Source organism: Anolis carolinensis, chromosome 3 (genome assembly GCF_035594765.1).
Source record: "Anolis carolinensis isolate JA03-04 chromosome 3, rAnoCar3.1.pri, whole genome shotgun sequence".
Lineage (NCBI taxonomy): Eukaryota > Metazoa > Chordata > Lepidosauria > Squamata > Dactyloidae > Anolis > Anolis carolinensis.
This window is the reverse complement of record NC_085843.1, coordinates 21,632,061-21,647,551: the sequence shown is the minus strand read 5'-3', so window position 1 is coordinate 21,647,551 and position 15,491 is coordinate 21,632,061. Positions and strand designations below refer to the sequence as shown.

The 15,491-nt window shown below is 38.6% G+C and overlaps 1 protein-coding gene across 6 annotated transcripts in view; it reads right to left on the bottom strand.

The window, feature by feature from the left end:
• Positions 1–15,491, bottom strand: part of cntn5 (contactin 5) — an 870,111-nt gene that overhangs the window by 217,183 nt on the left and 637,437 nt on the right. For all 6 annotated transcript variants that reach the window (XM_062977117.1, XM_062977120.1, XM_062977119.1 and 3 more), the window contains one exon: positions 14,325–14,528. In XM_062977117.1, the coding sequence (XP_062833187.1) occupies positions 14,325–14,528 (204 nt within the window). The remainder of the gene's footprint in view (positions 1–14,324; positions 14,529–15,491) is intronic.

The following is a 15,491-nucleotide window of genomic DNA, read 5'->3' as shown; positions in this document are numbered from 1 at the left end:
AGTGGTATCGTACACCGTGTCAATTAGGGAAGCAGTCAGTGTTGGCATGGATGTCAACAGAAAGGGTGGTTTAGGCACATGATGTGGGAATGCAAACAGGTACAATACTTCTGGCAGACTATACAAAAAGTGTCAAACCAAATATTAGGAACTAATTGGGTTATAACAAAAGAAATGGAGATCTTAGTACAAAGAGAGGGAATGGGAAATTACAAGGAAATAAAGGAAGCAATAATTGAGTGCACACAAGCGGTGATAGTATTGGGATGGAAAGATAAATCAAAGTGGACAGTAAATAAATGGTATCAGTGTATGGTGGACCAAATGGAATTTGAAATTATGGATGTAAAATTAAATGATTCAAAAAGTAATGAAAATAGAATGCAAGAAGTTGAAGAAAGATGGAACCACGACAAGAATTATATTATGAATTAATCTAGAGATCAGGCCAAAGAAATAGGATGCAAATGTTGTACAGTATGTAAATCTAGAAAGATTGTCTCAAACAGGATTAATATGTAAAAGAAAATAATCCTCGTGGTGGTGGTGGTAATTGTAAATTTTCTGTTTGTGTATGTCCTAAAATTTCTCTTTCCTGCAGTTTGAATTCATTGCTCTGTGCCCTACTCTCTACAGCAGCAGAAAACAAGCCTGCTTCTTCCTCAATATATTTAAACACGGACATCATGTCACTTCTTAACCTTCTCCTTCTTCTCCAGGCTAAAAGAATGGTGATGGGACTTGCAGTCCAGCACCATCTGGGAAGTAAAAGCTGGAAGACCCAATGGTATCCTGCTAGTGATAAACACTTGTATGTAAGTTCTGTTCCTTATGGAACTGACTGTCAACTTTGTTAAATGTGGAAGTGCATGCTTCATTGAACTTCCAAAAGGAAAGTTATGCATGGTGCATATGTTGTCATTAACTTTGTGTAACCCCCATGAGTACTAGTTTAACCCAGTGTGTGGGAAAATCCTAAATAAGAGTCTACATTTGCTAGTTGAGTTAATAAGGAAGATGGAGAGCTGGTGAGGATCTACAGCAGGCATGGGCAATCTAAGGCCTGGGGGGCGAATGTGGGTACTTATCTCAGCCCCCACCCCATTTTCCCTGTCTTCCTGGCATAAGGACATGGAGGCCCTCTGTGTCTTTATGCCAAAAAGATGGGGGAGGAAGGCACACAGCAGCTAAAAGCCCCCTGGAGCGTTCTCAGCCACCTTCTGTGCAAGCGGCCCCATCTTTATGCCAGGAGGATGGCTTGAAGAAGGCATGTGGTGGCTGAGAGCCCTCCAGAGCCCTCTCAACTGCCACCTGTCTCGACCTCCTCCCAGCACAATGCCAAGAGGACAGCCTGAGGATCGGAGGAGGAGGATGGTGAGGGGGATTGGGGGAGAGGATCGGGACAGTTACCGATAGGGTGAGCAGCTCCATCCCTATGCTGGGAAGACAACCTGAGGATAACCCAATGCGGCCCCAAGACAAAAAAGTTTGCCCATGCCTGATCTATAGGATCGACATGGCTAAGAAGGAAGTACTTTACATCTCGAATATGATAGTGGTATTTTCAGTTGTATACATTTAAAAGTGAACAAAAGGAAAAGACTTGGGAATGTAACATCAATATTGCATTTGCTTGTATTTTCATTTTTCAATTTAAGGCTTTCAAGTTACACCAAATATTGCAGAAATATTGAACAATGTTTTATTTACTTCATATAGATACATACACACAGAGCTCTCCAGATTTGCAGGTTTGGCCTTTGCAGATTTGATTAAAATGTCTTTTTATAGGAGTCTCTAATACTTCTGTTGTCAGTTGACCATAGAGTCACAGTGTAGGATCTAGAGATACCTATAGAACAACGAGTCTCAAAATGTGCTCCGGGGCTCCACAAGCGTTCCATTTTCTCTGGGATTTCTGCTATTATTATTATTATTATTATTATTATTATTATTATTATTATTATTATTAAGGCTGGATGGCCACCTGTTGGTGGTGCTTTGATTGAGTTTTTCCTGCATGGCAGAAGGGGTTTGGACTGGATGGCCCTGGGGTCCTTCCACTGAAATACTGTTAGGTTTATGTTAGTTAAAATTGTTCTTCATTCTAAATATTGTTTTTTGTTTTTTGCACTCTCCATCCATCTGCCGGCTAATGCCTGATATATATACATTATATATAATACAATATATAATATATAAACATTTTTTGGGGCTCCATGGGAAACTTTTGCTTCAAAAAGGGCTCCACAGTGGAAAAAGTTTGAGAACCTCTGGTATAGAGAATAATATCTAAGTATCTCTAGGTTCTCCAGTGTAATTTTATAGTTAATGCTCAGTTTAAATTAACTATAGAGTTGTGCTAGAGAACCTAGAGATTCCTATAAAACTGTTCTTTTTAAAAAAGCAATATTAAAAGTCACATTTCCACTTTTGTGTTTTTTTGGGGGGGATTGATTGTGTGTGTGTGTGTATGTGGACAGAGAGATATGGTGCAATTGTATTTGTAATATTGAATTTTAATTTGCCATCTTGAACCAGAAAGCAGTACATTTGCAGATTCACATTGTGCATAATGTTCTGGGCATGTATTGTGCACAGGGCAACCATGTATTTTTGGTCACTTCCACATACATTGTGCAGTATTACAACTCACTAATGTACAATTTTCCTATCACTCCAAGTGTGTGGTCACACATTGTCTCCTTGATATAGGACTCGAGTCCCCAAACTGGGATTCATGTGCTGGATGTGTCCCTCCAAAGTCATTTACTCAGTCCCTCCCTAAACTTTAAATTTAGGATTGCCCTAAGGCTGAAATGACTTGAAGGCACACAAACAACAACAGTCCTAATTAACGTTACTTGCTCATCAGCCAAAAGCAGGCCCACACTTCCCATTGAAATATTGATAAGTTTATGTTTTGTTCAAATTGTTCATTTTAAATTGTATTGTTCTTTCATGGTTTTTTCACTACAAATAGGATATGTGCAGTGTTCAAACTATAGTCCGGCCCCCCAACAGACTGAGGGACCGTGAACTGGCCTGTGCTTAAAAAGTTTGAGAAGCCCTGATGTAAGATCTCAGCTACCATTATCTTCACTTTCCTCTTCCTTTTTAAAAAATTCTTCAATATTCTATTGAAGAATATTCTATTCTTTTCGGAAAGAACCCCATTAAATAATGAACACATAGGTATAGATTGTTCATCTGTCATTATTTCAGTCTTCAGTCCTCATTTTACAGTGCCTTCTTTCTATATTTGAAACTTGTATCTTATCATAGCAATGTAACCTATGGCTAATGAAGCCTCACATGCTGACAGGTTATGAGCCATATTACTATGATACAAGTGCTAAGGTTGCAGTTTCTTAGATACCATTTTCCATGTTTTAAGGAGGAAAATTATTCACATCTCTTTGTCATCTACACAGAAAGCACAAATCCAGTACGATTATGTTGAATTGATCATTAATGTTATATGGGGAAGAGCACACCATGTGAGGTCACGGAAAGTTGCCTGTCTAAAACTTTTTTATATATATAAAAGTATACACACACACACACACACACACACACACACACACACACACTTATTTATTTATTTATTTATTTACAGTCTTTATATTCCGCCCTTCTCACCCCGAAGGGGACTCAGGGCAGATCACATTATAACACACATAGGGCAAACATTCAATGCCCATAAACACATCAAACAGAGACTGAGAGACACACGCAGAGGCAAGTTAACCTTCTTCTGAGGGGATGTTCGATTCTGGCCACAGGGGGGAGCAGCTGCTTCATCATCCACACTGACGGCACTTCCTCATTCCAGGTCGTAAATTAGTTAATCTTGCCTCCCCACTTTATAAGTGGTACCTTATCTCCTACTTGATAGATGCAACTATCTTTCGGGTTGCTAGGTCAGCAACGAGCAGGGGCTATTTTTTATTTTTTAATTGACGGGTGCTCACCCCGCCACGGGCTGGTCTCGAACTCATGACCTCATGGTCAGAGTGATTTAAGGCAGCTGCTCAACAGCTGCGCCACAGCCCGGCCCCTATACACACACACACACACCTCTGTGAATTATCACACTATTCCTGTTCAGCAAGCACATTCTGTTCCATGACAGGATTATTAAACAGGCTCATTGTCAACAGACATTCATTTTAACAGAGAAACTCTGTATGCCCTTCTTCAAATTTATAAATTTAGGAGCTTAATGTTTGCATCAAGCACACACCATGGAGCTGTAACAATCCTAGATAGGACAAAGCTTTCATCTAGGCAAATCAGAAGTCCTTTTATCTTTACAGAAATATAGAATGGGAAAGGATCTGATTTACTTTAGGTGTCCTTATTTTCAATGGGGGCAAAAAATTACCTAGACTTTCAGATGAGGGTTTTCCCCATTTTTAGCATGCTGCTGGCATACTACCAAGATGGAGTCTGCCAGAGACCATCAAATGACATAGGGCTACTTCTGGTAAGGCTTCATTGGGTACTGTCCTGGCAGCGTGTCAGCAGTAGACCAAGAGAGAGCCCTGAGGAGATGGATTACTACTCACCTCCTCATTGAAGAAGCTGGGGACAACAGAAAAGGAAGCCAGGGACAGCAGAGAAATGTTGTGGGATGGAAGCCCACAACCAACCAAAGTAATGGGACACAGCTGGGTGCTGCCCCATGGTTTCCCACATTGTCCATTGCTGTCCCCAGGCTTCTGGACCTTCATGTGATGATGTCCTGAGTAGCACTCTAATATAACTATGAACTTTCCCTATAGGGTATTCCAACATTTCTAGTTAAGAATGTTTTAACTACAGAATATAGTTTTATATATACATTGCTTTTCCTTTGAGGGCCAAAATACACAAGGGAAAGGACATCTCAGCCCTTCATAAATTATTCATCAGAACATAGGAAGCTGCTTTGCAACAGAATCAGATCACTAGTCTAGTATTGTTGGTTCCATGAGGAAAAACTCTCCAATTTTCCCAGCTGTCACTAGAGATGTCAGGAATTATGCCTGAGATGTTCCAAATTCATACCACGTGTTCTTCTACTACATTATAGACCTTCCTAAAGACAATGGAGATCTGAATCTTTATACAAAAGCAGTGGAGATTTGTGTGGCAAGAAATCATGTATACCTTTTTTTGTTAAAACAAAAGTATTAAGAGCAGTGTGGCCTTTAGCTCTAAAGATCTAAATGGATCATGATTGTGGAATTGGGACAACACAACCTTTAATCTGCTTGAATAAAATCAAAACTCTGCCAAAACTATTTGGGTAGGAAGGTAAGTATACATGTTAGTTTTCTTAAGAAGGTCAGGAGTTACTGTTTGTGCGTTGACGTCATTGTAAAAATGGTGCAAAGGGAAAGTGAAATCTCTCCATACTCAGGAGTAAAATCTCAAATAAAAAAGGATGTAAAATCATAAAGTGTAATATTATCACCTTCTTTGGCCCTAAATTACAATATTTTACTGTGTAAGTAGGAGTCCTTGGGCATTTCATATGTTGCCAAAACGTTCCTGACAGATCCTTATCCATCTGCTCCTTAAAGACCTCCTACAAAGGAATGATCACTAACCTCTAAGGCAATTTGTCAGACCATTTTCACCTCCAGAATTTTATTCTTAATGATCAGTTAGTATCTCCTTCCTTGCAATTGAATGCACTGATCTGAGGGCTACCCTCCTGAACAGCAGAAAATAAGATTCCTTTATCTTGTTTCTAGGCACATCTTATGGATTTTCAGCAAATTCTGACACTCTGATCAGGATACTCTGACACGTGTATAACCAATTTGTTTCTACAGACATGTCTGGCTGCTTAGGTAAAGGTAAAGGCTTTCCCCAGACATTAAGTCTAGTCGTGTCAGACTCTGGGGGTTGATGCTCATCTCCATTTCTAAGCTGAAGAGCCACCGTTGTCCATAAACACCTCCAAGGTCATGTGGCCGGCATGACTGCATGGAGCTCAGTTACCTTCCTGCTGCAGTACCTATTGATCTACTTACTTGCATGTTTTCGAACTGCTAAGTTGGCAGAAGCTGGGGCTAACAGAGGGAGCTCACTCCGATCCTCAGATTTGAACCGCCAACCTTTCATTCAGCAAGTTCAGCAGCTCAGTGGTTTAATTCGCTGTGCTATGGGGGCTCCTGTCTGGCTGCTTAATTCTTATTTATTCATATTCATATTCATATTCATATTATTATTAACTCACCTTGAGAAGAGGCAGATAAGAAATAGAAATTATATCATCATCATCATCATCATCATCATTTATTTTATATTTCTCCTAGTATAAGGAAAAATAGCCAAAGTCCTGTCTCACACATATGTGGGCAGGGCACTCCCAAGTGATTCCACATCTTAGTCCAATGTAGAACATCTGCATTCAGCTCAGAGTTGCAGAGGTGAAACTTCACATGTAATGCAATTTCACATTCAGTTGTGAAGTAATGCATTCAATATCTAACTCCACAGGGGATTTATGCTATGCTACCCTAATGTGGGTTCCCAGCCTACATCTAAGATATACAATAATTTGTAAATAGCTATATTATTTACCACCACCTCTGCTGATGCCCTAATATGACTGAAAAAGATATGTTCTCTCTAGGCGACCACAGATTTAAAAGTGCCTAGAGAATATTTTCTTAGGTTTTTATTTGTATTCACAGTTTTTCCACTTTTGTAGGGACTTTTTGCTCCCAATCTACACAAATGTGAAAGGTCTACTGTAAACTAATACTACGTGAAACTTCTTATATTTTGAGACGATGCCTCATGAATGTGTGAAGGTCACTTTTCAATAGACCTTCAACAAACCCAAATCCTTGTTTTTGAAGAAATGTTGATTATACATTCTTTAAGAAATCATTCCCAGTGTCTTAAAAAGGAAAGTGGGGATTGAGCTGGTCAATAACAGGCAACACTAGCAGACTGTGGCCGAGTCAAGCCTGGTAAATTTTGGATGGTGTAAAATAAAAATGAACTACTAGGGCATAAAAACAATAAGGACCTACTTCTTATATAGGATTCATGCTGTGCAAACAAGAAAACCTTCCAGTCAGTAGTAATGAACAAGGATCAACTTAATTCCAGGCTAAGCTCTGAATGAATATATACTGTATCAAATCAAATCATCTTTTTAAAGCCTGGACTTTGTAATGTTCTCACAGTGCTCAAATATTTATAAGCTACAGCAAGTCTCTTACTGTTTTTGCATGTTTTATGGCTTTGCCTAATACCTTTTCTTATGAGCTTGAGTGTGCGCACGTACATGCATGCAAAGGATGCTCAACTAAGTTTCTGGAAACAGAACAATAATTGGAAATAATCCTATATTCCAGTCCTAAATACACTTCCCTTGAAATTAATTCCAAAATGAGTGCAATTTAGAAAGGGAATTATCTCAACCACCACACATTAAAATGAAGCATCTGCTTGGCACATATGCAGGTTTATTCCATATCAAGTTAGCACAGAAATCTCAACAATAAAGAGAGAGCAATCCTCCAGTATCTCAGGCACAAAAATCTTTCCTATATACAAGTTCCACATTTCTAAGAAAGGGTTCTAGGTTTATATAGAATGCATAGTTCTCCTCAACATCCCTTTGTTCATTTTGTTCTTACTGGTGTGCATGAGAGAAAATGACCTGTGGAATTGTAGGAGCAAATTATTATTATTTCTGTTGCTGCTGCTGTTGCTATATCTACACCTTTAGCATTATTTTTACAAGCAAGAATCAAAATCCCAAAAGTTTTCTTGCTCCTGGACAGGTCTCTTCCAACTCTATGATTCGATGATTCTAGGATTATGAGTGTTTCCATCTATTTCATCATGTATTTTTGCCCTTTAGTGTTTTATCATTTTGCAAAATAAAACTGCGTACACACAAAAATTCCTTAATTTTATGCTAAGATTTTGGCAAAGTTTTGAATGTTTAAAGTTTTCTCATTTATTTTTTAATTTTAATGGCAAAAGACTTGTGCACATGATGGGGGAGGGGTCTTGAAATGATAAAAAAATTGCAATGGCTCCATGCTACAGCTCCAAAAAATTTGCTCATGAATTTTATATCCTTGCAATCCTGGTTTCTTTAGAGCATATATTTGACTCTTTTCTTCCACCTTTCATGTGGTAAGGACAAAATGCTTACAATATGTTAAAATGTCCAATTGGTCTGGTCTTATAGTGCAGAACTACTTCAGCAACCTTCCTTCCAGTTTCCATATTCTATCTTGTGTAAGCAATAAGGGATGGTTTTTCAGAGAATTGGTAGGGTATTTCTGTACAACAGTGGTTCTCAACCTGTGGGTCTTCAAATGGTTTGGCCTTTGACTCCCAGAAATCCTAACAGCTGGTAAACTGGCTGGGACTTCTGGGAGTTGTAGGCCAAAACACCTGAGGACCCACAGGTTGAGAACCACTGATTTACATTCTTCTCATGAAGAAAGTATCTTCAGCTTTTAAGTTGTTTATCTTTTTTTTACTAATAGAAGCAATAGGGTTACATATAGCACATTCCCATTAAATTATTTCTTTGCAACTGGAAATCTTTGATGGTTTGCACTGATAAATATAAGAATCAGTATGGTTTAGCAGTTTTATTACTGTCCAAAAACTTAAGACCAAGATGTGAATGCCACTTTTGCTATGGAAACCCAATGAGTGAGTTACATTCTCAGCATCAGAGAAAGACACATCATATCAAGAAAACCCCCTTAGGTTGCCTTAGGGATATAGCAAATAGAAATAGAGAAGATGGCACAGAACAAAAACAAAACAAACAAAACAATAGATAAATACATTTTTAAAGGAATGGCAGATGGTTCACTCTTTCCAAAGGGAAAGAAGAAGCAACTCATCAAGTCAGCAATCCAGACTCCTTGACATATTTCCTGTTTTCTTCCAGACCCTTTCTAATTTTCTTTCTGCTCTATTTAATGACACAGAAAATGAAATGACAATTATTTAGGGGTGTGCAATTTGGAAAAAAAACCCATACCATTTTCAGTGCCTGGTTTTTAGCTGCTCCTCAACCTCTGTTTTTAGGGAACTTCCCAAATTTGGGAGGGGTTTCTGTTTTCATGCCAGAAAGAAAGGTTCAATCTATTGGTAACAACATGGAAATTTTAGAGGCCAATTTCTCCATCATTTGTAGGCCTATCAGCATGAAACTCACCTCACTTACCGGCCACATTCACTACTGCAAGCTTTGGAACATTCCACCAATTTATTATATATATATATATATATATATATATATATATATATATATATAAATTTCTAAAGTTTTTACCATAACATGAAAAAAAAACACAAGAGTTCTGGGAATTGAAGTCCCAAGTGCACGCCACTAGAGGGAAGGAGAATGGAAACAGTCAACCAGATCTCTGATTGGCTGAGAAATTGAGAAACATACACAGAGAAAAACCTCAGTTCCCATCATGTCCCAGGAGGGAGTACAAGGCTCCTTGAATGCTTGTGCTGCACAAAGTGCTGCAGGGAAAGTGAGTTCCCATTTGCTTCAAGGGTGGGGGAAGGGGGAAGGCCTTTGGGAAGGGACTATGATTTTTGGATGATATTTTAATTTTGAATGTATTTTTAAATATTTAATATGTATTAATTTTAAGTCTCTGCTTGTATGTATTTTAAGGCATCTAATGGTTGCCTTATATAAGCCTCCTTAAGTCCCCTTCGGGATAGAGAAAGGAGGGGTAGAAATAAGATAAATAAATAAGATATGGGGGAACCTGCCTGATTTGCAAGTCTGCTCTGCCCACACACTGCTGCCTCCGCCACAGGTAGAGTTCTGCTCAGTCCGATTGGTCCCCATTAGCCCCCATTAGTCGAAAAGATCTGGCTGCTGTATCTGTATCGGCTAAGGCTTTGGCTGCACTGCACCAGGCTTGTTTTCATGGTTTCAGCAACTGAATCTGCCAAACCATCAGAATCCACTACACAAAAACAAAATCATGCACGCCCGTATTATTATTCCACTTTCCCTACATATTATGTTGAAGTTATGGCACACGTTGAATCTTCTCTGTTCTTCTCAATGATCTTACTTTCACTTCTGGGCTTCAATAAACTAGTAGCTGATATGGTACATTTTTGCTGAAAAACATTGATTTATGCCTGGGTAACTCAGTAAGGACTTCAACTAAGTTTGAGATGTAGTAAAAAGGAACAAAGCTTCCCAGTGTGTTCCCAGGGATGGGTTCTGCTTTGGAGGCAGAAGCTATAAAGTAGTCCTTTGTATCTTCATTGGGCTGCATATATTAATGTAAAAAACCCACTCTCTTCTAAGATTGTAGGACTCATGTTGCAACCACTTCTCTCACTCTGCTGGGATACAAGTAACATGTAGCTTTGTAATTCCCATTACAAAGTGAGACAACACACGTGATTCTGAAAGTTTGAACCTTTTTCTCTAGGAAGCATAATACTATGCCCTTTTGTGTGTCACAGAAAAGATATTTTGAATGGTAACCCATGGAATTAATTGACATATCCTCAGCTGTAGCAACAAACCCAGTTGTGAAAAAATACCAGCACTGCTATGTTTTTATGTTCTACAAGGGATTTACAGAATATCTGCACATTTTTCCATTCCCAAGGATAACATGTATTTTAACATTTGATCCAAAATGATCACCAACTATAATATTTTTCATCCCCTAAAAAAGAGCAGAAGAAATGCTGTATATTCATGAACACCCATATTGTGCCAAGCAGATTGTATTTTGCACAAACTCTAGAGTATTTTGCAAAAGAAACTCTGATGCATTTTATGCAAAGGGAAATGTATTTTGCACAAAAACATCACAAAATTTCTGTAAATAGTTCTTGAAATATGGAAAATTCATGTACAAGAACCAACTAGGCTAAGACCTATATCAGCGACCTTGTGATGATAAAACAAGACTAGAATTCCAAAATCTTATGTTTGTATCTGTAAGTTGTTTTAGGTCTGCAGTGGCACCCTATCTTTGAAGTTGACAAATTGACCAATGCCAGTTTTTGTAAAGGTTTCTAAGCAGAAGGTGTTATATATTTATTTATTACGGTCAATGACCAGCAGAAGGTGTTGGTTTTCATGCAGGGACATAAAAACTGCTGCAACCTGATCTAGTTGTGATCTAGAGAAAATTAGGTGTTCTTAATTTCCATTCTTAAAAGGCTTTTTGAGCTTCTTGGAGGAAAATGCATGTGTGGATCAATCGGTCAGTAGTCTGCCAAATAATAAATTTTGTAGTTGAAATCCAAGTACTCATGGCACTTTCTTTTTTCAAAAAGAAGATCAATATATATTAGGAAGAAGTAGTCTTGCTGTAACAAAATCTGTCTATTTGTTTTATTCATCAGGATCATCTCTCACTTTTCTTTTATAAAGAACTGCCAATGGTGGCCAACAAAATAAAAATAAATCTGTTCAACACTAATAAAAATGTTGTTAAAACAATTGAAACAAAAGGGACACCACTGTAGATTAAAAAAAACAAAACAAAAACATTAAAGCCGACACTGGGAGTGGGGAGAGAACACAGCTAATAAGTAGCCTGAAGAACAAAATTGTCTTCATAAGGTAATTGGAACCTGAAACATATGAGAAACAAATGAAATTTCTATTGGAGCCATCTTTCTCAAGCATCAGAATTCCAGCTGCAGTTTCTCAGTCTAGATTAGATATGGGCAAACCCAGGCCCGAAGGCCAGATGTGCCCCCATGGGCTCTTTTCTCAGTTGCTCCTCTCTCTCACCATCCTATCCTTCCCTCCTTCCCTCCTTCCCTCCTTCCTTCCTTCTCTTCTTCTCTTTTTCCTTCATGCTCTCTTTCCTTCCTTCCATCACCAGGCAGCCAGTCCTCTTAGCACAGAGTGCTAGCATGTGGCCCCCAAGTTAGAAAGTTTGCCCATGCCTGGTCTAGATAATCAGCAACTCTATGGATGGCTCTCTTACTGTTAGTCCCCCCCAATAGCTTTAGTAGACTTTGTTTACACATACTGGAAAAAAAATCTGATTTAAACAGCTTTAGAGCCATACTAATGCAGTTGCAGAGCTTCCCCAGAGGCCTTTAGCCATTCACATGACCATTCAGTCTGAGGACACAACAGGAATACCAGTTTATCACCACCAACAGACAGCTCTTTCCCAGAGGCTTACTAGTGATGTCACATTTCTGATCATGTGGCTTCAGTACCCAGCATGGCATCACCAGAAATGCAATGTTGACAGCAAACCTGTGGGAAAATTGCTTGCTGGCAGCAATGTAATAGTGAGTCCATTGGGGATGTGGACTTGAGTTAAATTGGGCCCAATCCAACTGCCCACACTTCCAAAACTGTGGGATCACTGTTGAACTTTCAGGAAGCAAATTTCATATTCTTGTGTTGCACATTTCTGACTATATGCATAAATGTGCATTTATGGGTATATGCAGTGTTTTCATTGCAAAACCATCAATAGTGAGTCCACTTTATTTTGCCCATGTAGACATGGTTTTAGTGTGCCCTGGGACAGAAGGCACATGGAACTGTGTGGAGCAGCATTATGCTCTGCCCTAATGATACAAGACCTTGGCTGTTGTCAGGTTCATTGCCCTCCAGTCCACTTCTGGGCCAATGTAAATTGTTGATGATGATCAGAGCTAATTTTACACCATAACTATTCAATGTTCAGAAATTAATTCCTTATCCAGAAAAACTAAAACTTCAAATCATTTAATTATTTTTTAGTTTTGAAGCAGATTTACAGAGAATAGCACTGAGTTTGTCACTGTTTGTTATTAGTACCTTCATAGCAGGACTATTACTCCCTTCCTTTCTATTCTTCTACTGTCTAAACCAGTGGTTCTCACCTGTGGGCCGTGGCCCAGCAGTCGGCCACAATAATGTAAATCCATTCTGCGAACCTCCTTCCTCTTTATTTATTTAATTTTATTAATTTTATTTCCATTCCTTTCCACAGAGCTGACCATTTCATTGGATAGACCACATCTGCTCTAGATTATTAAATATGGTTTTCTGTGGGTGAGCAGATGGAAACTACTGGATGGCATATGTTCTGTATCAGAAACTAGAGCTGATGTGATCTATCCAATGCAATTTTCTGAATCAGCATCCCAGATAACCAAATCAAATCTAAAGTTGACCAAAAACTGATTTGTAACCCTTTTGGTACTAATGTTGGAGAGTGGTCCCTGGTGAAAGTGATCCCTGGTTAAGTGGGCCCTGGTCAAAAAAGGTCGAGAACCACTGGTCTAACCTTAGGGCCATGTAATGTATTTCTTCCAAATCTAAATTTTCTCCTCAGGCTTCCTGTCATACTGAATATGGCTGAGTAATAGACATCTATGTTAACAAATTCGAATGTTCTAGAATTAACTAACATTATAAAATATGGTTAATTGCAGCATGAATCAGGAAATATAGGAAATACCAATGAGTTTACTTAATCAATTAGTTGACTGACACATTGTTTACATATTCTGGTGATAGCCATTAAAAGTTTGAATGCAGCATATCTAAAGGAACATGTTCCCCAGTATACTATCATCTCAGGTCATCTATAAAAACTGTTCTGCAAGTACAGATGTAGAATGAAATTAGGCAGGTGGCTACAAGGAAGAGGGGTTTCCTAATAATGGCATCCTTGCTACCAAAGGTTGTAAGTCTTTCCTTATCTCATTGTTGTCCAGAAGAGCTTTATTTTCCCATTGTATTATTGGATACAGGGATTAGAACCTGAACATTATTCTCCCAACCAGCTGAGGTTCTTGACATTTTTAATGATTTGTTCACATTGCATGACTTTTCTGCTTGCAAAAAATGTTTTGTGTAAAAATACTGTTTTTGTACAAAATATATTTTGGGAAGGAAAGGGAAGAGAAGAAAGAAAACAACCTTGACAAAAAAAATGAACGGGCTAAAAAAAACCCTCCCAGTTGCTGACAACATATTTGATTCAATATCAAGAGACAATTTTGTCTTTTTGGTGCCAGATGAATGCCTGTTCTCCTCCACTTAATGTTTTTAGCACCAGTAAAAATTGTGCTGTGAAGCTCTTCCAATATGTCTTTAATAGGTTCACACACTTATGTTCTTGTGAAATCTCTGCACCATGTTGCTGCATTCAACTGGAATTTCTAAAGAAATGTCAGAGACCTCCCACTTTAAGAGTGTTGCAGTCGGCCATGATGCCATCAAAATCTCTTTCACTATTTCACTGCATAGCCATCCCTCTGTTCAAATGCCCATAAGTATATTTCAAGTATATTTCAAGATGAAGACAAACCTTGCTTACCATCAGTTCGGAGTGTCAGTGGTGTGGGAGGACTGAGGACTCTGGCATTGGTCACTGTGTTCTTCACCAAGCAGATATAGCTTCCTACATCAGAGGGCTGTACTTTGGATATGTAGAGATTGCCTGTTTCTTGAGAGATGAAGCGCCGGCTGTCTTCAGCCACAAAGGAGGGGAACTCGTTAAACACCCAGCTATAGATGATCTCTGAAAAATAATAAAAAATACAGTGGTACTAAAAGGACATTATAAACCAACTGACACTGGGAAATGAAAGTGGGCCAAAGTAATTTTAGTAACATGAAGGCAGATTTCAGTTGAACCTTATAAGGTGGTAAGAGAAGTTTGGAAATGGAACTGTTATCTGAAACGGGGACCCAAAAGTGTTGAAGTTCGGGAATGATCTACAATTACCCTGCCTGGCTATGAAAGTCAGGAAAATGATCCCTAGCTGACCCACAATGATAACTTCCCATGTGTTTTATGACAATTAATGAATTCCAAGAAGGGTGCAACTAAGGCCTTTGGCAAAGTATGTGCTGGGAGCACCCCAATACTACTCAGTACACAATAGACTTTTTCCATGGAAAATTAAATCTATCAGTTTGGAATGTCACTCCATTATCCTATCAAGGGAATCCTCCCCTCCGGCAGCTGATACAAATCAGTAGACATAGTTTACCCAAAGTCATCCCATTCCCAATTGATTAACTCTCTACATACAGTCAGAAAGAAGTGGTGCAAATATAAGGAGATGGACTCAAAAAATTTCCAATAAAAATTATTAAATTTCCTATCATACTGCGTGCACCAATCACAGACTATAACCTTACAACTATGAACGTACAGGTTGACAGTAAGATTGTGGATCTTAATTTGTACCAATTGCTGCAAATGTCTATTCATTCAAATCTCTAAAATATTCATGTTTTATAACTGTGTTTATGTTGGATTTGGGAAACCTTTCCCTGACATCCTTCGTTGGCCAATGGAGCAATAAATTATCTCTGATCTTGCCCTCAACCTCTTCATGTCTCTTTGGAGTTGATTAGCACCAGCATGCTGGTAAAGTGAACCATGAGAACCAATTAAGTAAAGAGACAATGGAGTCTTTCTCTGGAGATCTCATAAAAAATAAACAAAAACAAAAAGGCAGGATGCTTACGTGCT